The 23928-nt window shown below is 41.1% G+C and overlaps 1 protein-coding gene across 1 annotated transcript in view; it reads left to right on the top strand.

The window, feature by feature from the left end:
• The window catches only part of LOC129704897 (inter-alpha-trypsin inhibitor heavy chain H3-like), a 47863-nt gene extending 24231 nt beyond the window's left edge, over positions 1–23632 (top strand). The window contains exons 11-20 of the mRNA XM_055648306.1: positions 9–148; positions 3334–3494; positions 5794–5892; positions 8020–8061; positions 14184–14204; positions 16922–17035; positions 19876–20077; positions 21067–21239; positions 22416–22527; positions 23449–23632. Coding sequence (XP_055504281.1) covers positions 9–148; positions 3334–3494; positions 5794–5892; positions 8020–8061; positions 14184–14204; positions 16922–17035; positions 19876–20077; positions 21067–21239; positions 22416–22527; positions 23449–23593 — 1209 coding nt within the window. The 3' untranslated portion in view covers positions 23594–23632. The remainder of the gene's footprint in view (positions 1–8; positions 149–3333; positions 3495–5793; positions 5893–8019; positions 8062–14183; positions 14205–16921; positions 17036–19875; positions 20078–21066; positions 21240–22415; positions 22528–23448) is intronic.
• The last annotated feature ends 296 nt before the right edge of the window (positions 23633–23928 follow it).

Raw genomic sequence — 23928 nt, 5'->3', positions numbered from 1 at the left:
CTTTGCAGGCCAATGGAAATTTATCTCTTGAAGGTAACGTCAACATTTCAGAAACAGAGAGCATTCTTGAACATCAGAAATACATTTTTGGTGACTTCACTGAGAGATTGTGGGGTTACTTGACTATTCAACAGCTCCTGAAACAAAGGTAAAATAGAAAATGACTTTTTAATCTACAAAATTGCACCATAGAAAATTAGCATGCAGAAGAGGCCAATTTCATATTCAAAAATAAATTTGAGCAGATTATCATCCCTTGAGCAGATACAATTCCCTTGTGGATGGATTTCATTCATTTTATGGTTCATAAATTCATGTCGTAGGAGCAGAATTAGAACATTTGGCTCATTGAGTCACTTTGCCATTCAATCATGGCTGATCTATATTTTCCTCTCAACCCCATTCTCCTGCCTTCTCCCCATGACCCGTGACACCCTTACTAATCAAGAACCTGTCAATCTCTGATTGAAAAATATGCAATGACTTGGCCTCCGCAACTGTCTAGGTAATTAATTCCACAGATTATTCCCCCTCATCTCCTTTCTGAAGTTGCATCCTTTTATTCTGAGGCTGTGCTCTCTGCTCCTAGACTCTCCCACTAGTTAAAACATCCTCTCCTCATCCACTCCATCCAGGCCTTTCACTATTCAGTAAGTGGTGTGCTAAGCATGGACTGTGCTTTGCCCAAATGCCAAATGGGTGTCATAGAAAATGCACCCAAATTCAGACTTTTTTTTCTTTCATGTTTTCATTTACTCCTTTTAGCAATATTAAGTCTTGACCTGCACAAATAAATAGGTATCAGCTACGCCCTTTGGGTAATGGCTCAAAAGAAGTGGTTCCCCACTTTTAAGCACTTTCTCCATGGAGCAGAAAACAGCATTACAGAAAACAGTGAGGAGTTGGACTACGACATCTTAACGATGGCTGCCCTCCTCACTCCCTCCAACCTCCCTGGCACATGGAAGGGACCGATCACACTTCGTGCCTTGGGTCATTTGCACCTTATATCTTGTGTAGCCCCAAGCCCAACAGACAATATTGGAGCCACACAGACCCAGGTATCGATGGCCTGACAATACCAGTGCACTGATGTTCAGATCTACGCTCAGCAATGAGATTGTTAACACATTATTATGACAGAAATGGGGTGGCGCAAAAATACTCAAACAGTGTTCCAGTGAGTAGCACAGTGGCACAGCTAGTAAAGCTGCTGGTTCACTGCTTGAGCCACCAAGGTTCAATCTCAGCTGCCATTGTTGACTGTGTGGGGTTTGCACGTTTCCCTTTTTACAGCGTGGGTTTTGCCTGTGTACTCTGGTTTCCTCGTGCAGATTGATAGATTAATTGTGTAGGAAGGAACTGCAGATGCTGGTTTACACCGAACATAGACACAAAATATTGGAGTAACCCTGCAGGACAGGCAGCATCTCTGAATGGAAGAAATTGGTGACGTTTCGGGTCGAGAGCCTTCTTCCGACTTCAGGTCTACAAAATATACAAATACAAATATGTTCGGGTGAATTATGGAAGCAGCACGTCAAATTTACAAGCGGCTGCAACTTCACCAGAAATTGGGCACAAACTTGCAGAAAACACTTTTTTAACAGGATCTGCACATAAAAACGGCAGGAACAGATGGGTCTAATTGTGTATTCATGAAGAGAGGTGTTAATTGATCTACAGTAGAGAAACATGTGCCCACCCTGTTTTCTCAACTGGGAAAGACACAAGTTGGTCAAGTTGCTCTTTTTGAACATTCACATAAGCTCTTGCTACTACATACTTGGGTTCTGCAAGTAGGTGCAGACCGTACAAAACCTGGGAATCATAATAAACCTTTGAATGTACCACAAATGCAGTATTGGGTTCAATTTCGGCCATCACCACTCTTTGGGAAGGCTGTTAAGGTCCGAAAGCAGATGCGCAAGATATTTACTTGAATGATTGCAGGAATGATGGGTTTCAGATAACACGCTGGGCCTGGATGGGGGGTATTTGAAATGGAGGTTGACTGGAGTTATTATCCAGGAAGGCAAAAGCAAACAAGGAGCGGCACTGTGTCGCAGCAGTAGAGTTGCTGCCTTACAATGCCAGAGACCCAGGTTCGATCCCGACAACGGTTTCTGTCTGTCCATGTTCTCCCCGTGATCGCGTGGGTTTTCTCCGAGATCGTCGGTTTCCTCCCACACTCCAAAGATGTACAGGTTTCCAGGTCAATTGGCTTGCTATAGGTGTAAATTGTCCCTAGTGTGTGTGGGATAGGATTGGTGTGCAGGGATCGCTGGTCGGCGTGGACTCAGTGGGTCGAAGAGCCTGTTTCATCGCTGTATCTCTAATCGAAACAAAAATAAACTAAAAGTGATTTGAAAGAAGTGAACAAGACCATAATGGGTTTAGATAAATAAACAAAGATGAGCTGCTTCCATTAGAAGGAAGTTTGCAAACCCCGGAGATACAAACTCAAAGTGAAGTGCAACAAACTTGAGGATGTAAGGAAAAAGTATTTTACGCAGATTGGTTTTTATCTGGAACAGGTTTGCTCTGAGTAATGTGGATTCTGAGTCAATATGGATTTTCAAATGGGAACTGGATAGGTAATTGAATGAAATTTACAGTATCATAGGCAGTCACTCGAAACGAGTATGACTGTCCTCTCCTCTCCTCTCCATAGGGTTGCCTATTTGTGGGTCTGCAGATGTCTATAGAGGCTAATTCGCGATCCACACACCTTGGTGGAACGTGGGTATTGGCGACTGGCGGTGGTTGGTAGTTGTCGAGCCCCTTTTCTCTCTCCTTACGGTGCTGTTGCTTTATCTCTGCGACACAGCGTTGTTCAGTTTCATGACGTGTAGCTCCTTCCTGCATGGATTTCCTCCAGGAGCGCCTGTCCAGTGCAATGTGTTCCCAGTTGCTTGATGTGATGTGGAATTTCTTCAGACTGTTCTTGATGTTGTCCTTGAAGGATTTCTTTGGCCCGCCGGGGGCTTGCCGACCTTCCTTCAGTTGAGAGTACAGGATTTGTTTAGGGAGACGTGTGTTGGACATGGCCAGTCCATCGAAGTTGGTGCTGCATTATTGTGGTGGTGATGCTGGTCATGTTGGCTTCCTCCAAAACGCTGATGTTGGTGTGTTTCCCCTCCCACTATGTTGAAGGAGGGGATGTATGAATGGATGGGGCTGGATAAAGACTGTGTCAGCAGAGGTACGGCTTTTATAAAAGAAAGTTTATGGACAGAAATTGGTGGAAACTTTGGAGAAGAAAACATATGCTAATTTGCTAAAATAGTTAATATTTAATCAGTATATTATCTAATCTATTTCCATGTTCAGTGTTTCAGCAGCATCAGGAGAAAAGACAATACTTAAAGACAAAGCCTTGGAACTTTCGTTGAAGTACAACTTTGTAACGCCACTCACATCAATGGTTGTGACTAAACCAGAGGAGGACCAAGCTGATAGAATCCTCATGGCTGACAAACCCACGGGAAGGGGTAATCTTTGTTTCTATATTACCTGGTTAAAGTTGCTCTTTTAATTGTATATTTTAAGCTTTAATCCATCAATCGGAAATATTTTCTCTATTAAAAACTATTAGAAAACATATCTTGAAAGTGACTTTGCCGTAATGTCGCTTTTACCAAACACGATAATTGGTAAATTGGTCATCAGTCTGAAGAAGGGTTTCGGCCCGAAACGTCGCCTATTTCCTTCGCTCCATAGATGTTGCTGAACCCGCTAAGTTTCTCCAGCTTTTTTGTGTACCTTCGATTTTCCAGCATCTGCAGTTCTTTCTTGAACATGATAATTCACTGAATAGGTTTATGCTATTTCAAAGAATCCACAAAGTTTATTGACTTATCTGTTGATATTGCTGTGGTAATTTCTATGTTTGCATGTTATTGCAGTATTTGCATTCCCAAAACTATAATAATTAACTCTCTAATTCACTCTTTGGAAATGAATAACTGCTAAGCCAACCCTTCAGAATAAACATGCATCTCGGTATATGCTGCTATCTTCCCGAAGAGCAGCACTTTAGAATCCTTCCTGCTACTTTAATTGTACATGAGCTGTCCAATACATCCTGCAAATTGAACTCATTAACTTAATCTTAGTGTAGGCCAACTTGTAAACAATCCCTGGGTACACAAGCCATCCATTCCCATTATATTATTTTGTCATTCAGAGAGTCATAGAGTGATAAAGTGTGGAAACAGGCCATTCAGCCCAACTTGCCCATACCGACCAATATGTCCCAGCTACACTAGTCCCACCTGCCTGCATTTGGTCCATATCCCTCCAAATCTGTCCTATCCATGTACCTATCTAACTGTTTCTTAAATGTTGGGATAATCCCTGCCTCGACTACCTCCCCTGGCAGCTTGTTCGATACACCCACCACCCTTTGTGTAAAAAAGTTATACCTCAGATTCCTATTAAATCTTTTCACCTTCAGCTTAAGGCAATTGAATGTTGGCAGAGTAGACTTGATGGGCCAAATGGCCTAATTCTGCTTATTTTTGAACTCGTGCTTGATTCAGCCCATTCACTGCTGTTGTGTCTCCATCTCTCTACATGCTAGTCCCTTGACGGCACATTTTGTGGCATCTTTGTTCCAAGTGTGCGGGACGAGTGGTTGGCAGCCGATTTAACCAGTGGATTCTGATGTTTTGCCACCCAACTGCCCTGATGGTCTTTCCAGAGTAAATTCCTCTGATCAGACATTTAAATATAGTTCAAGAGAATCCAAATAATTTTATTTTAATTTAATTTGAAAATACTTTAAAAATACATTTAAATTGAAAACATATTTAAGGCGAGGACTTTATTCTTCAGACTGACTTTTCGTATTCTTTAGACTTCTGCGCCAACCAGTGATCACCCCATACACTGCCACAATGCTACACACTAGGGACAATTTACAAACCTGTACGTCTTTGGAGCATGGGAGAAAATCCAAGTGCAAACTATGTAGAGACAGTACCCATGGTCAAGGTTGAACCCTGATCTCTGCAACTGTAAGGCAGCAACTCTACCGCTGCGACACAGGGCCTTTAATTAAAGGCCTTTAATTTATTTTAATTCCTTGGTGCACATTGGTATATGGCATTTAAGTGGATAGGAGCTTAATATGGTGAGCATGCACATGGTGGGCCAAATGGACTGCTTCTATATCATATTACTCTATGGTAGACAAAGTGGTAGTCAGTCTGTGGTATGGTAGGCAGTCTGAAGAAGGGAATAGGCAACGTTTCGGGCCGAAACCCTATTTCCTTCGCTCCATAGATGCTGCTGCACCCGCTGAGTTTCTCCAGCTTTTTTGTGTACCTTCGATTCTCCAGCATCTGCAGTTCCTTCTTAAAAACAGTCTGAAGAAGGGTTTTGGTCTGAAACGTTGCCTATTTCCTTCGCTCCATAGATGCTGCTGCACCCGCTGCGTATCTCCAGTACTTTTGTCTACCTTCCATTTTCCAGCATCTGCAGTTCCTTCTTGAACATCGAGTAATATGACCTTTGATACACTTTAATATGTCATGGGGAGCCTCAGGAGCTGTGTAAATATGAGGTATTTCTTTACTAATTATAGACAGAACCACAAATTGAAGAGTTTGAATCAGCGGGTGTCATATAATGACACCTACAATTTAACTTGATGCAAGAGCGTTAGTAAACTGAATTCATTAAGAATCTATTTGAAATAACATGGTCACATAATATCTTCACTGGTGATCATAAGATCGTGACACAAATTAATGTGAGGAAATTTCATGAAACTTTCTTTTGACCCAGCCAATCTCCAGACAGTACAGAGTGGAAGGGTCTCAGCTAGACAAATTGGTCTCAGAGCACCAGCAATTAATATTCCTGGATCACACTTTAGAAAAACAGGTAAGATATGTTTCAATTAAATGTAGGTATGCGTATATATTTTCTGACAACAGTATTAATCAAGCAAGCTAACTGTAGTTTATGTTTATGTTCAATGTAGTGACTATTGGCATCAAAACATTATTGCAGCAAAGAACGACCTTGTTCCCCCAAATGAGCCCATCCCAGCTTTTTTGCTAAATCAGCGCATACGTCCCATTCACCTGGTCTACCTCCACATCCATGCAATGTTCTTTTGCAAATTTATTTCCCTCAATTATGGAGTCATCCAGAATGGAGACATTCTTCTCTCAAAAACTTAGGATGCATCCCATCCCATCCAGTCCTGATACCTTAGCTATTATAAGTTTGGACAACTGTCCTAATTTTTTTCATGCTAACAACGTTTAACATATCCAATGCCTCTTTTGTCACTTCCTTCTGCATTACTTTGGAAACACTCTCTACACTGGTGAAGACCGATGCATTGACTGAGCACCTTCTTGATGTCCTCTGCATCCACATGCAGGGTTATTGGGAGAAGGCAGGAGAATGGGTTTAAGTGAGGAAAGATAGATTAGCCATGATGTAATGGTGGAGTAGACTTGATGGGCCAAATGGCCTAATTCTGCTTCTCTGAAATGATGTAAGATCCCCACTTTTCTCCTTAATTGGCTCCGCTCGTCTATGTACTACTGTTTTACTTGCCTGTACAACACTTATGGTTTAACATTTATATTGGCAGCTAATCTTTTGCCTTTAGCTTCCTTTGCTTTCCTTATTTTTATTTCTCCTCTGATCCATTTGTTAAGCTGCCAATTCCTTGCTGTTAATTATAACCAAATACTTACCACATGCATCCTGTTGTCTCTGAAATGTCCTTTCCATTTTCCAGGGAGAGCTGGATTTGTTTGGCCTTACTTTGTCTCTCCTGAGAATCTGCCTCAATGTACTTGGACACACCTCGTCCTTGCAGAACACCCAGTTTTGCCAGCCCATTTTTTATTACAATTTATCTGGGACAGATCCACTTATCTCCCATTGAAATTTTGCTTTGCTCTGATTAATCATTTTTACCTTTGATCGCTCATTCTTGTTTCTTATAGCTAAACTAAATCTTATAACGTTACGATCACCATCACCTAACTGCCTCCCTGGTACACTTGTCAGAGGTGTCAGCCATGATTGAATGGCGGAGTAGACTTGATGGGCTGAATGGCCTAATTCTACTCCTATCCCATATGACCTTGTGATTTAACCCACATCATTCCCTGGAACCAGATCTCGCTCCTCAATGGACCAGAAACATATGATCAAGCCATATATTATGTGTTTAGGAAACGCAACAACCTCTGTACTCTTAACGCCATTACTATCTTGTTGAAATAGAGTCAAAGAGAGATACAGCTTGGAATCAGACCCTTCGGCATATTACGTCCATGCTGACCATCAACCTCCCATTTACACTTGTCCTACATTAAACCCATATTTTATCACATTCTCATCAGCTCACCTCAGATTCTCACCTACACATTAGGGGCAGTTTTTGCAATTTTTGCAATCTACCTCTTACGTATGCGGAGTTACTCCAGCACTTTGTGGCCTTTTGAGTAAACCAGCATCTACAGTTCTTCGCTTTTTAAATTTTACATCAAGCTCGATATGAGGTGAAATAACCAAAACGTTGGTCGGAGTAGTGGATTTAGGGGAGCATCTTGAAGGAGAAATGAGAGTGGTGGCTATGTGGAATGAGCTTCCAGTGGAAGTGGTGGAGGCAGGTTCGATTTTATCATTTAAAAATAAATTGGATAGTTATATGGACGGGAAAGGAATGGAGGGTTATGGTCTGAGTGCACTTGGATGGGACTAGGTGAGAGTAAATGTTCGGCACGGACTAGAAGGGCCGAGATGGCCTGTTTTCGTGCTGTCATTGTTATATGGTTATATGGAGAAAAGAGAGGCAGAGAGTCAAAGCAGAATGGAGAAGAAATTTCTGAAGTTGCGGTCTCGACAGCTGAGGAATGTTACTTTAACAGTGAGTAAGTGGGTTTGAAGATAATGGGGGAATGAGATTTATGGATGTTAAAAGGTATGATCCAGGATTTGAAAGCATTGGGCCTTGCAGAGATATTTTGATTTCTGTTTCAGGCACAATCAGACCTAGACGTCCACAATATTCACATTCTTTAGGTAAGTTCGTTGTATTTTTCCAAAATAAAATCTTCCATTATTTGTACCTCATTTTATAATGTTCCATGAAAAATCATATATCTTTAATTGAGCCATGCTACATTCTAAGAACATTTATTTGTACTATAATTGTAAATTATTATATGATAATAATCATCAATTGCAACATACCGCCCAAATTTATTGTCCCATTGCACTTAATTTCTTCATCTTATTCCTAAAGCTGTAAACTCCAATTTATTTTGCTAAACTCTGATATCTGGCTTCCATTTTAGTTTAGTTTAGTTTTGTTTAGACATACAGTGCGGAAACAGGCCATTCGACCCACCGAGTCCACGCCGTCCAGCGATCCCCGTACACACTATCCTACACTATACGACAGATGGCGCAATGGGCTAAGTGTTCGGCTGGCACCGAGTCCGGTTCATCCCGCTTGGAGTGCATACGTCCTTGGGGCGATCCCCGTAATTACACACTTTATCCTGAAAACTATATATACGATTATTATTATTATTATTATTATTATTATATTATTATTTTATTATTATTATTATTATTTTATTACCTAAGCGAATGATTTACAATTTTTAATTAACCTACAAACCTGTATGTCTTTGGAGTGTGGGAAGAAGCCGGTGCATGGAAACCCCATGTGGTCACAGGAAAAACGTACAAACACCGTACAGGAAGCACCCGTGGTCAGGATCGATCCCTATCTCTGGCGCTGTAAGGCAGCAACTCTACCACCATGCCACCCCTAATTTGTTTGGGAATTCTGCTTCATCGGTATCTGGCTCACTCATTAGTTCAGAATGTGAGACTGTAGACCAGAGAGCTGGCAAGATAAACCGGATATGCAGTCAGAGAGAGGGCTGGATTGCGGCCTAAACTAGAATGAGGGTCTGCAACACCAGGGGTTAGGAACATGGTGAGGTTTGCAACCAGAATCAGAACCTGGAGTAGAAACAAGCAACTGCGGAAGCTGGTCTACAAAAAAAAGTTGCAAAGTGCTGGCGCAACTCAGGAGGTCAGTCAGCATCCCTGGAAAACATGTGTAGCTGACATGACAAAAGGTGGTGGATGTATGGAACAAGAAGCCAGAAGAGTACGTTGAGGCAGGGACTATCATTATGTTTAAGAAAAAGATAGATAGGTACGTAGATAGGACAGGTTTGGAGGGATATGGATCAAATGGATGTGGCCCTTGTGGCTAAAGGGATCAGAGGGATCAGGGGGTATGGAGAGAAGGCAGGTACGGAATACTGAGTTGGATGATCAGCAATTATCATATTGAATGGCGGTGCAGGCTCGAAGGGCCGAATGGCCTACTTCTGCACCTATTTTCTATGTATCTATGTAAATGCTGGCAAGTGGGACTAGTGTAGCTGGGACATGTTGGCCGGTGTGGGCAAGTTGGGCCGAAGGGCCTGTTTCCACACTGTATCACCAGATGACTCTAAGACCAGGAGACGTTTTGAGTCGGGGCCATTCTTTGGAAACTGAAGAAGAATCCAGACCCAAAAGGTCACTCACTTGTTGCTGTTCTCCAGGGATGCTGCCCGTCCAGCTGAGTTGCTCCAGCACATTGCACCTATTTTTGCAGATCCTGAGGTACTTGTATATTTCTCGTTCCCTTTAAACTTAACTGGAAAATCTACTGGACCACGAAATACAAATGTTTCTGTAAGATTTAGAGAAATATTTGAGTCCCATTTGATATTTGTACTTTGGAATTACACAACCCTCTGGGCATAAACTTTTAAGGGAAGTCAGTGACACTCGGAATAGTTCTCTTTTTGTTTATTGATACATATTGATGCAGCAGTGACTAATTTACCGATGGATTAATGATTGAATTTGTGCAGTTGACAGTCCTTTTTCCAATGCATTAACTTTGCTGATAAACACAGGGAGACACCTATGTAAGGTACATTCAATCTTTAAAATACAGATTTGCAGTTCTGGTTACAGATGCAGTCCCAGTTACTTTTGGAGATGAATATTCATGAAAGTTATAACATATTCTAAAAATAACAATTCCTTTTGAAAGAAGTCAGTCTAGTCTAGTCATAATTCTAAATAGAATTCCTGCTGAGCCTGTACAAGGATAGTGTTGTGCATACAACCATTTTTTCCTGTTATTTCCACGAATATTCTAAACAATTGAAGATATTTGTAAACAATATTTGTTCAGCATATTTGTTCAGCAATATTTGATCTGAAGAATGGTTCTGACTTGAAACTTCACCTATCCATGTTCTCCAGAGAGGCTGCCTGACCTGCTGAGTTACTTCAGCATTTTGTGTCTACCCTTGCTAAACCAGCACCTGCAGTTCCTTGTCATTATAGAAACATAGAAACATAGAAAATAGGTGCAGGAGTAGGCCATTCGGCCCTTCGAGTCTGCACCGCATTCAATATGATCATGGCTGATCATCCAACTCAGTATCCTGTACCTGCTTCTCTCCATACCCCCTGATCCCTTTAGCCACAAGGGCCACATCTAACTCCCACTTAAATATAGCCAATGAACTGGCCTCAACTACCTTCTGTGGAAGAGAGTTCCAGAGATAATTCGCATACCGTCCGAACAGATCCACGGACGATGCGGTCTCCCAGGTTTTGCACACCGCTCTCTCTCATCTTGACAGCCACCAGGGAGAATTCCAGAGATTCACCACTCTCTGTGTAAAAAATGTTTTTCTCATATCAGTGTTAAAATATTTCCCCTTTATCCTTAAACTGTGACCCCTTCTTCTGGACTTCCCCAACATCGGGACCAATCTTCCTGCATCTAGCCTGTCCAACCCCTTAAGAATTTTGGATGTTTCGATAAGATCCCCCCTCAATCTTCTAAATTCTAGTGAGTGCAAGCCAAGCCTATCCAGTCTTTCTTCATATGAAAGTCCTGACATCCCAGGAATCAGTCTGGTGAACCTTCTCTGTACTCCCTCTATGGCAAGAATGTCCTTCCTCAGATTAGGAGACCAAAACTGTACGCAATACTCCAGGTGTGGTCTCACCAAGACCCTGTACAGCTGCAGTAGAACCTCCCTGCTCCTATACTCAAATCCTTTTGCTATGAATGCTAACATACCATTCGCCTTCTTCACTGCCTGCTGCACCTGCATGCCTACTTTTAATGACTGGTGTACCATGACACCCAGGTCTCGTTGCATCTCCTCCTTTCCTAATCGGATACCATTCAGATAATAGTCTAATTTCCTGTTTTTGCCACCAAAGTGGATAACCTCACATTTATCCACATTATACTGCATCTGCCATGCATTTACCCACTCACCCAGCCTATCCAAGTCATCTTGCAGCCTCCTAGCATCCTCCTCACAGCTAACACTGCCCCCCAGCTTCGTGTCATCCGCAAACTTGGAGATGTTGCATTCAATTCCCTCGTCCAAATCATTAATATATATTGTAAATAGCTGGGGTCCCAGCACTGAGCCTTGCGGTACCCCACTAGTCACTGCCTGCCATTCTGAAAAGGACCAGTTTACTCCTACTCTTTGCTTCCTGTCTGCCAGCCAGTTCTCTATCCACATCAATACTGAACCCCCAATACCGTGTTTGTATACTAATCTCTTATGTGGGACCTTGTCGAAAGCCTTCTGAAAGCCCAGATATAACACATCCACTGGTTCTCGCTTATCCACTCTACTAGTTACATCCTCGAAATATAATATTTGTTCAACACTGTGTCAAATTTAAAGAAAAATATAGGAAATGGTTAAAAGATTTTCATCTTTGCAATGATATCAATATAATGTAAGCCAGCTGTGATTTATTTGCGGTAAAATCTGCTCTCTCCTAGAGAACGCTGAAGCATTGGTGATGGAGGAGAGCCCTGAAAGAGGTATATTAAATTATGAGAGGCATAGATAGGGTAGACAGTCAGAACATTAATTCCCAGGGTGGAAATGTCAAGGAGTACAGGGCATAGCTCTAGGGTGAGAGGGGCAAAGTTTAAAGGAGATATGCAGGGACATTTTTTACTCATAGTGGTGCCAGGCGCAGTGGTGGAGGCAGGTATCATAGTGGCGTTTTAAGAGACTTTTAGATAGGCATGTGGATAGGAACATAGAAAAATTGGTGCAGGAGTAGGCCATTTGGCCCTTCGAGCCAGCACCGCCATTCAATTTCACATGGCTGATCAACTAAAATCAGTACCCCTTTCCTGCTTTTTCCCCATTACCTTGATTCCGTCAGCCCTAAAAGCTAAATCTAACTCTCTCTTGAAAACATCTAGTCAATTAGCCTCCACAGCCTTCTGCGGCAGAGAATTCCACGATTTCTGTGGCAGAGAATTCCACAGATTTCTCTTTTGGCATGAACATTGTGGGCAGAAGGGCCTGTTCTTGTGTTGTATTGTTCTATTTCCGATGCTCTAAATCTGGTTATGCTGCAGATGTCGATATTGACTTTATTGCATCTGGTTGCATTGACATAATTGGTCAATGTGCCTTTTCATCAAGTCGATTTAACATTCCTTGCTCCCTGTCAATGATGGGGCTGCAGCTCATGGAACAGCAGTCACTGGAGTAACCATGGGCAGTTACGTTTGTATCCAGTTGAAGAGTGCTGGGTGGATGGAGTGGCTGGTTCTTTACTGAGCTAGACACTATGCAGCTGCCTGGTCACTGATAAAGCCAGTCCCTCATTGGCATAGGCAGCCCTTGACCACTACTTGGTTTAGTTTCAAGACACAGTGAGGAAACAGGCCCTTCGGCCCACTGAGTCCACACTGGCCAGTGATCCCTACACACTAACATTATCCTGCACACACACGGGATAATTTACCAAAGACAATTAGCCTACAAACCTGTACGTCTTTGGACTCTGGGAGGAAACCGGAGCACCCAGTCCCCTACTTTCCCCTTGAAGAAGGCAATATGGGGAAAAAGCAGGAACAGGATACTGATTCTCGATGATCATCCATGATCATATTGAATGGCGGTGCTGGTTCAAATGGCCTACTCCAGCACCTATTTTCTATATTTCTATGAATCCTCTTATAATGTACAAACCCCAACCTCTCCCTGCTGGTATGCTTCATATTATTGCCATGAAATGTGAGAGTCAGGCAGCATGGATAGGGAATGTTTTGGGTGAGGACCCTTCATCAGGCTGAAGAAAGACCCTGACCCAAAACGTAACCGTAATGTGATGTGGTTATTTATTTCAATACTTGCATTTATTTTAATTTGGTAAACATTAAAAATGGTACATATTAAATTACAGTTGAAGATTTTTTTAAGGTTCCAAACTTGATGAATGTTAAAAATATTTCTAAACGTTGAGTAGCCCCAGTAGCACTGGCTGCTGAAGGGTGCTACAGGGTGTCTGTGCTGGGATCTTGTGCTGCAATCTGTTGTAGTGCAGGAGGCCAAACATCCAATGGGACATAAGTCCCAGTATATTTAGGGGCAGCACAGTGGGCACAGCTGTTGCCTCACAGCGCCAGACACCCTGGTTCGATCCCGACCTCGGGTGCTGCCTGTGTGGAGTTTGCACGTTCTTTCTGTGACCGCGTGAGTTTCCTCCGGGTGCTCTGGTTTCTTCCCACATCTAAAAGATGTGCAGGTTTGTCAGTTAATTGGCCTCCGTAAATTGCCCCTGCAGTGGAGGGAGTGGATGAGAAAGATGTGAATGGGTGATCAGTATGGGTGGTCAGTATGGACTCGGACTAATGGACCTGTTTCCATGCTGTGTGTCTAACCTAGACATATGTGCAGAATATCTTGCCTGTTCATAAAGTTGAAGAATAAAAACCATGACAAAAAACAAGCTTACCTTTTCTCATTAGCAATCATTTAGGTTTTATGTAAAGAAAAATGTTTCACTTAGGGTGCCATCATCTCTTTTGAGGAACTAAAACACGGCAACTATATGATTCTTAGAAAATATTATACAGCATTACCACCAGACGACTATTGTACATAATAACTGATCCTGTTAGCGTTGCTAAAGCATTAATTTGAAATTATTAAACAAAGTGACCATTCATGTTTGTTAATATTTCGTAGTTCATAAAAAGTGAGTCAAATCTGCTCATCTCTATGTAATTTTATGGAAATTTGCACTGATTTATTTTATTTATTCCTAAACAGCTGCCCCTCCAGTAATCGGTGGTAAGTTAGTCATATTTCTTCCTAAACAAATGTAGTTAGTAGTGTAATTGGATGGATGGAAAATTGTCTGAGATTGTCGGCACGGAAACAGGCAGTCAATCCTCAACCGTTTATTTTCAGTTCCACAACGGCGCATCGTACCGTGGCTTCTTAGGGGATATACAACACAGGAAAAAGCCAGCCAAGCCATCATTTATATGCAGGCTCTATTGAGATCCATACCACTCTGTATAGCTCTTAATCTGTGGTCTTGTAGGTTACAGCACAATAACACCCTTCTAGTCCGTGCCGAACACATAATCTCCCCTAGTCCCATATACCTGCGCTCAGACCATAACCCTCCATTCCCTTCCCATCCATATAACTATCCAATTATTTTTAAATGATAAAAACGAACCTGCCTCCACCACCTTCACTGGAAGCTCATTCCACACAGCTACCACTCTCTGAGTAAAGAAGTTCCCCCTCATGTTACCCCTAAACTTCAGTCCCTTAATTCTCAAGTCATGTATGAATATTCCCTTTCAGTGAAAAGCTTTTCCCATTTCTAATCACTTTTCTGTAACTTAGTTGCTGTCTGTCTAGTAAATCTCCTCTGTGTGACATCCTTCCTATAATTAGGTGACCAAAATTGTACACCATACTCCAGAATTGGCCTCACCAATGCCTTGTACCATTTTAACATTACATCCCAACTTCTATACTCAATGCTCTGATTTATAAAGGCCAGCACACCAAAAGCTTTCTTTATCACCCTATCTACATGATTCCACTTTCAGGGAACTGTCCAGTTATTCCCATCCCTCTGTTCACCTACATTCTTCATTCCCTAGCATTTACCATGTAGTCCTAAATCCTGCCAAGATGTAGCACCTCACACTTATCAGCATTAAACTCCATTTGCCATCTTTCTCGTTAAATCTCTCTGTAGACTTTTTTGTGGCAACCTAATCTTAGTATCAGGACATACTTCATCCAATTTACCACACCATCATCCAGATCTTTGATGTACATGACAAAAACAGTGGACCCCTTGTGGCACCCCCCGTCACTGACCTCCACCTGACAAACAACCATCGACCATTACTGCTCTGGCATCTATTCAGCCACTGTTATCCATCTTGCTACTCCCATTAATACCCAACCATTGAATCCATCCATCCCTTGCACAGGCCTTACTGAAGTCCTATCCTTTCCTATCCCAAAAGTAGCATTGTCCAGAATTTTAGAATATTTAAATACCAAAAATTAATTTCCTGAGGTGCTTATGATAGTGAAGTTGTAGAGGCATCTTTTCTACAATCGTAGCTGGATCTCGAGCTTCATATTAAGTTTATTTTGACAGGTTTCTTTTGAAAGCAGATTACAGTTTTTCACTGAAGCTGTTTGTTGTATTCCAGCTTCATACATTGCTGTAAACTCGATCCTGTTCTGCCTGTGAAATGTTTTCTCTTCCTTACACTAGCTATTTTGGTGAGCTTTCAATAGCATTTCAAATTGAACACTTATTTATATTTATGAATACATTATTTTCTTTGTCATTAGCCTGCCCAAACCAACAGGTTTCTTCAAATTGTCAAATGGAAAGAGGAATATTTGAGCCGAACAATTTCACGCCACCAATATTATTTTCTACATTTTCGTCGTGTTAGAATCATAGAGTGGAAACAGGCCCTTCAGCCCAACTTGCCCACACCGGCCACCATGTCCCATCTACACTAGTCCCACCTGCCTGCATGGACCCATATCCTTCTAACCCTGCCCTATGCATGTACCTGTCTAAATGTTTCTTAAACATTGCGATAGTACCTGCCTCAACTATCACCTCCAGCAGCTCGTTCCATACAACCAACCACCCTTTGTATGAAAAGGTTATCCCTCAGGTTCCTATTAAATCTTCCCCCTCTCACCTTCAACCTGTGTCCCCTTGTTCTTGATTCCCCTACTCTGTCCATGAGACCCGGTGCCACTACCCAGTATATTCCTCTCATGCTTTTATACACCTCTCATCACCCCTCATTCTCCAAGAAATGTAGGTTACTCTGCCTCTCCCTCCGCTCAGGCTCGAGTCCAAGCAACATCCTCGTAAATCTTTTCTGCACCCTTTCCAGATTGACAACATCTTTCCTGTAGCATGGTGCTCAAATCTGAACACAATACTCTAACTGACATCACCTAGTTTGATGTTTTTATAGTGAATAAAATTGCAATATTTAAGGGAATGAATTTACAGTGATCTATTTTCATTAGATCAATCTACCTGGCTGGTGGGGGAGGGGGGGGGGGGTGATTGGGGAAGATCCCTGAACCTCTGTCACTACCATGTTGAACTTCACAGCATGAAGATGCTTAAGAGGACAATGGGAACAAGAAACAAATGAGCTCTTACATACGTTCCCTGCATTCATTGACGATCATACATATCAGAAAAGGGTTAAAATTCATATCTTTAGGTAAAAGGTCTTGGAGATGTCAAATTAATTCAATACAGATTAATGTAAAAGTATTGATACAGAGGTTAAAAAAACTAGCACAGTCTTGTTGAAGTTGGGAAATTCTTATTCTAAAATATATTCTCATCAGGCTTTACTATTGTGAGAAACACAGTCTTTTTATGCGTAAGATCTTGCTCTTTTAAAATTTTCTTCTGATGTAATGTCTTTACTTTTTAAAAATATTATTTATTGCAATTACTTAAGACTTGTTTTTTTTTTAAGTTGATGGAGATCCCCATTTTATTATCCCATTGCAAAAGCAACACGATGCTGCCTGTTTCAACTTTGCAGGAAAACCAGGTTTAATTTTGAACCTTGTCAACGATCCATTCACAGGTAACATATTCTGAATATCCAACAGCATATTGTTCTTAGGCATAACATTAGAACAGAATCCAACCACAAGTGAAGTGTTGAATTGTGAGGAAAAGGGGGTTGGAGTTAAAGTGCAGGATTATCAAAACTCTTTTTAATAATTGTAACTTTATTTTAGTTACTGCAAGCTAAAAAATACATGCTGTAATTTACATCGTATTGAATATCATCGCGCAATTATCAAACAAAATGACTTTCAATTTCAACGGTCACTGACGGTTAGACTAACGGACAGTTCTTACAAGATTATAGTGATTACTGTGGGGAGACTACATGAAGCAATATTTTTCCCTCAACTTTTTTTTTGCAAGACAGAATTTTTTTCTGCTTGTGAATTTCAATAATAACCTTTAAGTGGTTCCCTAATTTCCGATCAAAGTTGTATTATGACCAATTCAGGCTGGGTAATGCCAATTGTGTTCCTTAATTGCATTATATCTAGCTGCGGAATTAATATATTTTGTAGTGGAACTACCTGCATGTTTGTCAGGATATCAGGAAATCCTACGTGCTTTTCTGTGAAGTGTGCTTTGTTTTTTTTAAATTATATCTTCATGTCTGAGCACGTTACTTAAATAAATGTTTATTGTGGTGTTAGTTCCAGTGTGACATTAAGAATAGATATTATTGTGTGCAAAAAGAAGAGAATCTTTAGCTTCAGGAAGTAAACACAATGGATTTGGTTGAGTTGAGTTTATTGTCACATGTACTGAGGTACAATGAAAAGCTTTAATTAACCATATAACCATATAACAATTACAGCACGGAAACAGGCCATCTCGGCCCTACAAGTCCGTACCGAACAACTTTTTTTCCCTTAGTCCCACCTGCCTGCACTCATACCATAACCCTCCATTCCCTTCTCATCCATATGCCTATCCAATTTATTTTTAAATGATACCAACGAACCTGCCTCCACCACTTCCACTGGAAGCTCATTCCACACCGCTACCACTCTCTGAGTAAAGAAGTTCCCCTCATGTTACCCCTAAACTTCTGTCCCTTAATTCTGAAGTAATGTCCTCTTGGTTGAATCTTCCCTATTTTCAAAGGGAAAAGCTTGTCCACATCAACTCTGTCTATCCCTCTCATCATTTTAAAGACCTCTATCAAGTCCCCCCTTAACCTTCTGCGTTCCAGAGAATAAAGACCTAACTTATTCAACCTATCTCTGTAACTTAGTTGTTGAAACCCAGGCAACATTCTAGTAAATCTCCTCTGTACTCTCTCTATTTTGTTGACATCCTTCCTATAATTGGGCAACCAAAATTGTACACCATACTCCAGATTTGGTCTCACCAATGCCTTGTACAATTTTAACATTACATCCCAGCTTCTATACTCAATGCTCTGATTTATAAAGGCTAGCATACCAAAAGCTTTCTTTACCACCCTATCTATATGAGATTCCACCTTGAGTTAATTGAGTGCTAAACCAGTCAGCAGAAAGACTTCTTCTTGCGTTTGAAGCAGCAGAAGTCTGCAGCAGGGTGATGCCATCTGTTTCGACATCCGTAGGTGCCCGCCCCAAAAAGGGCGCATGCTCCGGCTTGGCGCCAAGCTGTGGCGCTGCTGCGGGCTCCGTTTGTTGTCGTTCGCCTGACTGAGGTCAGTTGACAGACAATACACAATTACAATCGAGTTTACAGATACATATGATACATACAACAGTTTACAGATACATGTAAAGGAAATAACATGAATAACGTTTAATGCAAGATGAGTCCAGTAAAGTCTGATCAAAGATGGTGTGAAGGTCGCCAATGAGGTAGACAGTTAATACAATTTACTAATCTTCCACACCATTCTTGTGGCCAAGAGTGACCGAATGCTCAAGCCCAGCAGTGATTAGAAAGTCCTGGGTAGAGACAATCAGAGACCAGACTCACTGCTGGGGTGTAGATGGTAAGGAGCATTTGAGGTTTAGAAGTTAAGTAATGGGACTCTTCGATGTGATGTTTTACGATTAAAATCTATTTATTTCAGGTGTGGCCAGGCCTCACCTCTTGGAAAAATGTGGTCTTATTTCTCCAACAACTTTCTAAAAGGAGCTTTGTGTGTAGATTGATTCATTTACTGTGATCCTGATGTGCCAGACACACAAACACAATTTGGGAAGGAAAGCTTACAGAGTGACATGAAATGTTGCAGACATTTTTGTTATGCTGTTTCACTTCTAGAAAAGCACATTCAAAATCATGGGACTCAAAATCATGGGACTCTGAAATATATACCACCACACAACAAAGTTTCTTGGCCCATTTTCCCCATCTTTTTCCCATATCTTTCACTTTTTAATCAGTCTTTTAGTCAGCATCTGCATTCACATTTCTATACTAATATTTTGGCTAGGCATAGTAAGAGAGAGATTGCATATTACATCGATAATAGACCCAAAATGCTGGAGTAACTCAGTGGGACAGGCAGCATCTCTGGAGAGAAGGATGCTGCTTGGCCTGCTGAATTACTACAGCATTTTGTGTCTATTTTTGGTCTATCTCCAGTTGCTTCCTTTGAATATTACGTCTGCTGCTCTACATATTTATTTTGGTTATGGACATTCGCTTGTCTACATTCCCACTCTTACCCTCCCAATTTCCCAATTTCTCACTTGGTGTACTGCTTACCTCCTTGCTATTTGTTCTCTCTTTCACTCCATATATTTACCATTCTTCCTTTAGCATAATTGGATAATCTTGTACAAATGACCATTGATTATGTTTTGTGCATCAGTGCTTATTGATAAGTGTCTCATTTCTGTATTGTCTTATTATTCATTGTTATTTTCAATAAACCATTAGATATACAAGTAAACGGACAATTAATAGGAGATAAGAAAACAGAAAATAACCAGAAAATAACTACCTACTTTGGAAAGTTTGGGCTTGAAAACAGAAAAATCAACTTGAGGATATCAGTAACGACAGAAGTGATCACCATATTTTACAACAAAGACAAGACTATTATTCCCTGGTCAACAACAGCGACTGTAATGAATGAGAGGTATTGGATGTACTTTAATAATAGATCCACAGAATGTTCTAATATAAAGTTATTTTCAAACTGTTGTCTCCCAGGCAGTCTAGTGGAATGGGTTTGCTTGATTATTATTTAACATGACTCGGGTTCGATAAACTTAAGGACAGCTTTCATTGTGTTGTATCTTTGCGATTCACTCAATTTCTATGTAAGCTGAGTTCCATTATTCCAGTAAATAGGGGCCAGAAGTTGCCACATGGAGAGGGAGAATCTTGGGTGGTGACAACCCTCTGACTGTCCTTCACAACACCCTGAAAAGCTGTCACAATATTGCAAATGAGGATTAAGCAGTCTGGGCACCAGTCAAGTTATTAGGAAAGCTAAAGTGCCCACGTTTAGTTTAGAGATACAGTGCGGAAACAGGCCCTTCAGCTCACCGGGACCACGCTGGCCGGCGATCCCCATACACCAACACTGGGGACAATTTGCATTCTTTACCAAAACCAATTAACCTACAAACCTGGACTTCTTTGTAATATGGGCGGGAACCTGAGCACCCGGGAAAACCCCACGCGGTCACGGGAAAACCCCACGCGGTCACGGGAAACTCCACACAGACAGCACCTACAGTCAGGATTGTCCCCGGGTCTCTGGCTCTGTAAGGCAGCAACTCTACCGCTGTGCCACCCTAGTTCTAGGGTAATTGACTACTAATGTGTAGGTAAGTGCTCGCATCTGGGAGGAGTTGATGGGAACATTGGAGGAAGAAAATCAGAGCAGTGTAGGTTTAGTGTAAACATGTGATTGATGCTCAGCACAGACCCGATGGGCCACAGAATCCTTTCCCGTGCTGTTTGACTATGAGCTGTCTACTTCATTGCAGCTGGAGCCTTTGATTAAATATTGTTTTAAAATGTCCTCTTCTAATCGTTCATTTTTACGCGAGCTACTGTAAAGAGTTGGAACATTTTCAGACTGGTAATAACAGAACACTTTATCAAAACTCTCCCCAGGTTCACAATCTCAATCATGAAAGAAAGGAATCTCACACTGGTGATGGGAGATGACGCAACATTTGTCATCGTGCTGCATCGCGTCTGGAAATATCATCCTCTACACCGGGACTTCCTGGGATTTTATACACTCGACAGCCACAGGCTCTCCAACATGACCCATGGATTACTTGGTATGTGGGGTATTCACTCTATTAAACAGCACTCAGCCCTTGTGTGACTGTGCAATGGACATTTGCTTAAAAATACCATTGACACACAATTCATGCTTATAATGACAGTGAAAGTTGCTATTATTAGGTACATAAAATATTAGTTTCCTCAATGTTTAATGACCTGAACAATAATTTATATAGTGAACAAATTTACGTAAAACGTCAAGAGAGTCCAAAGTGTTTAATTGTCTTATGTATCGACAACGGAACAATTAGCTTCTTACATGCAACAGCATAACAGGACAGTTAGTAAACACAGTAGGCATAAATAATATTCAATAAACAACAATTCAATAAATGAATAACCACGATACCAGTGCAAAAAAAAACACTTCCCTAGGATAACCAAAACAGTCCCTAGAAGTTCATTGTTGAGTTTAGCATTGTGCGATGTTCAAGAGCCTGATGGTTGTTGGAATGAAGCTATTCTTGAATCTGGTAGTCATGGTTTTCTACCTTCTACCTTCTTCCTGATGATAGAAGTGAAATTAAAGCAAGGCCATGGTGAAATGACAGTGTGCTTAACAAATTAAGGAGATTGTGATGCATAGAAATTCCTATCCAAGCACATATATAACAAAACCTCATGACTAAAAATGACGAAGTAATCAGTTTTAATGATATTGATTGAGGTTGCCCAGGATATTAGGGGAACTCTCCTTGCTCTGTGTGTGCTCGCAGAAATCTGTGTTGTATGACTGCTTATCAGTACATTGTCCTGTCTGTATGTTGAGCCACGTCAAAGAAGATTTTCTGTTACGACAGACAATAAAGTTTTCTGAATCTGAATCTGAATCTTTGAATGATGAATTGTAATCTTTTACGTGCTCTCAGCACTTCATATCTCAGTTCAGTATCACATCTAGAAGGCTGCATCGCTGCTAATGCTGTAATGTTGGCACTGCATTAAAGGACAGCCTCAGTTAAATGATTAACTGCCTGGATCTGTATTGAAACAAGCAACCTTCTGACCAGACAGTTTGCACACACTCATTCCCAGACACAGCCTAGTTGCACTGTGCAGCATAATTCAACCTGAAATTTGAACTGTGATATGTTTCCCACTTCGCTGTTGTAGATTTACACCATTGTAATTTCTACCCCAAATGATTTTTTACTTTATTATTGATGCAGGTCAATTTTACCATGGCATTGATGCTAAGGTGTATGACATTCACTCTGGATCAGATCCACAGAAACCCGAGGCCACAATGATAGTAAAGGGTCTCAAACTCTCAGTAACAAGGTAAAAGTCTTATTTCTGGTTTCAATATCTGCATCATAAGGTTAGGTTTATTATTTCATGTACACTGAAAATCTTTGTTTTTGCATGCTATCCAATCAAATCGGATAATAATATTCATAAATGCCATCAAGCCAAACTTGTACAATAGGTGGAGTGTAGGGAAAGATACACTGTGGTTCTCACTATTGTAGCTGGTCATAAGTGATAGGAGTAGAATTAGGCCATTCAGCCCATCAAGTCTACTCCGCCATTCAATCATGGCTGATCTATCTCTCCCTCGTAACCCCATTCTCCTGCCTTCTCCCCTTAACCTCTGACACCTGTGCTAACCATGAACCTATCTATCTCTGCCTTAAATATATCCATTGACTTTGCCTCCAGAGTCTTCTGTGGCAAAGAATTCCACAGATTCACCAATCTTCTGATTAATGAAATTCTTCCTCGTATCTTTCCTAAAAGAATGTCCTATAATTCTGAGGCTACGACCTTTAGTCCTAGACTCGCCCACTAGTGCAAACAGCCTCTCCACATCCACTCTATCCAAGCCTTTCAATATTCTGTATGTTTCAATGAGGTCTCCCCTCATTCAACTAAACTCCAGCGAGTACAGGCCCAGTGCCGACAAACACCCATCATAGGTTAACCTACTCATTTCTGGGATCATTCTTGTAAACCTCCTCTGGACCCTCTCCAGAGCCAACACATACTTCCTCAGATATGCTGCCCAAAATTGCTCACAATATTCCAAATGCAGCCTGACTAGCGCCTTATAGAGCCTCAGCAATACATCCCTGTTTTTTGTATATAAGCCCTCTCAAAATAAATGCTAGATGTGTGTTTGTTTTCTTTGAATAACAGATGTGTTTTATGGATATTTTCATTTTCTTTTTTACTGACATGTACGTTGCATTTTTTTGTTAGAGGGTGGCAGAAAGATTACCGACTGGATTCAAGAATAGGTGCCAATATCTCTTGCTGGTTTGTTCACAACAATGGAAAAGGATTTATTGATGGAACGCACACTGACTACCTTGCTTTCTCTTTATTTGATTCAGCAATGTTATAACATCTGACCCAGCTTATCAAATAAAAAACTGTGAAAATATGTAATCATCTTTTTTTTAATGTCATTGAATCATTTTCATACAATTTATGTAAAAATAATTGCAATACACTTAAGTCTAAATGATGTATGGAGTTTGGACCAAAGGGCTTGATTCCATGCTGTATCTCTAAGACTAAAACTAAATCTACATCTAAGTTCAGTGATTTATATGAAGATATGTAATGTGTAGAAATTAATTAGCACTTGCTGGCACAATATCCACTCAGTTCATGGTACAGCGATCATTCTGGGTGGCGCATGGAGGAGTTGCTGGCTTACAGCGCCAGGGACCCGGG

Source organism: Leucoraja erinacea, chromosome 16 (assembly GCF_028641065.1).
Source record: "Leucoraja erinacea ecotype New England chromosome 16, Leri_hhj_1, whole genome shotgun sequence".
In the NCBI taxonomy this organism is placed as follows: domain Eukaryota; kingdom Metazoa; phylum Chordata; class Chondrichthyes; order Rajiformes; family Rajidae; genus Leucoraja; species Leucoraja erinaceus.
The sequence above is the reverse complement of the archived record's forward strand: the minus strand, read 5'-3'. Positions and strand labels throughout refer to the sequence as shown.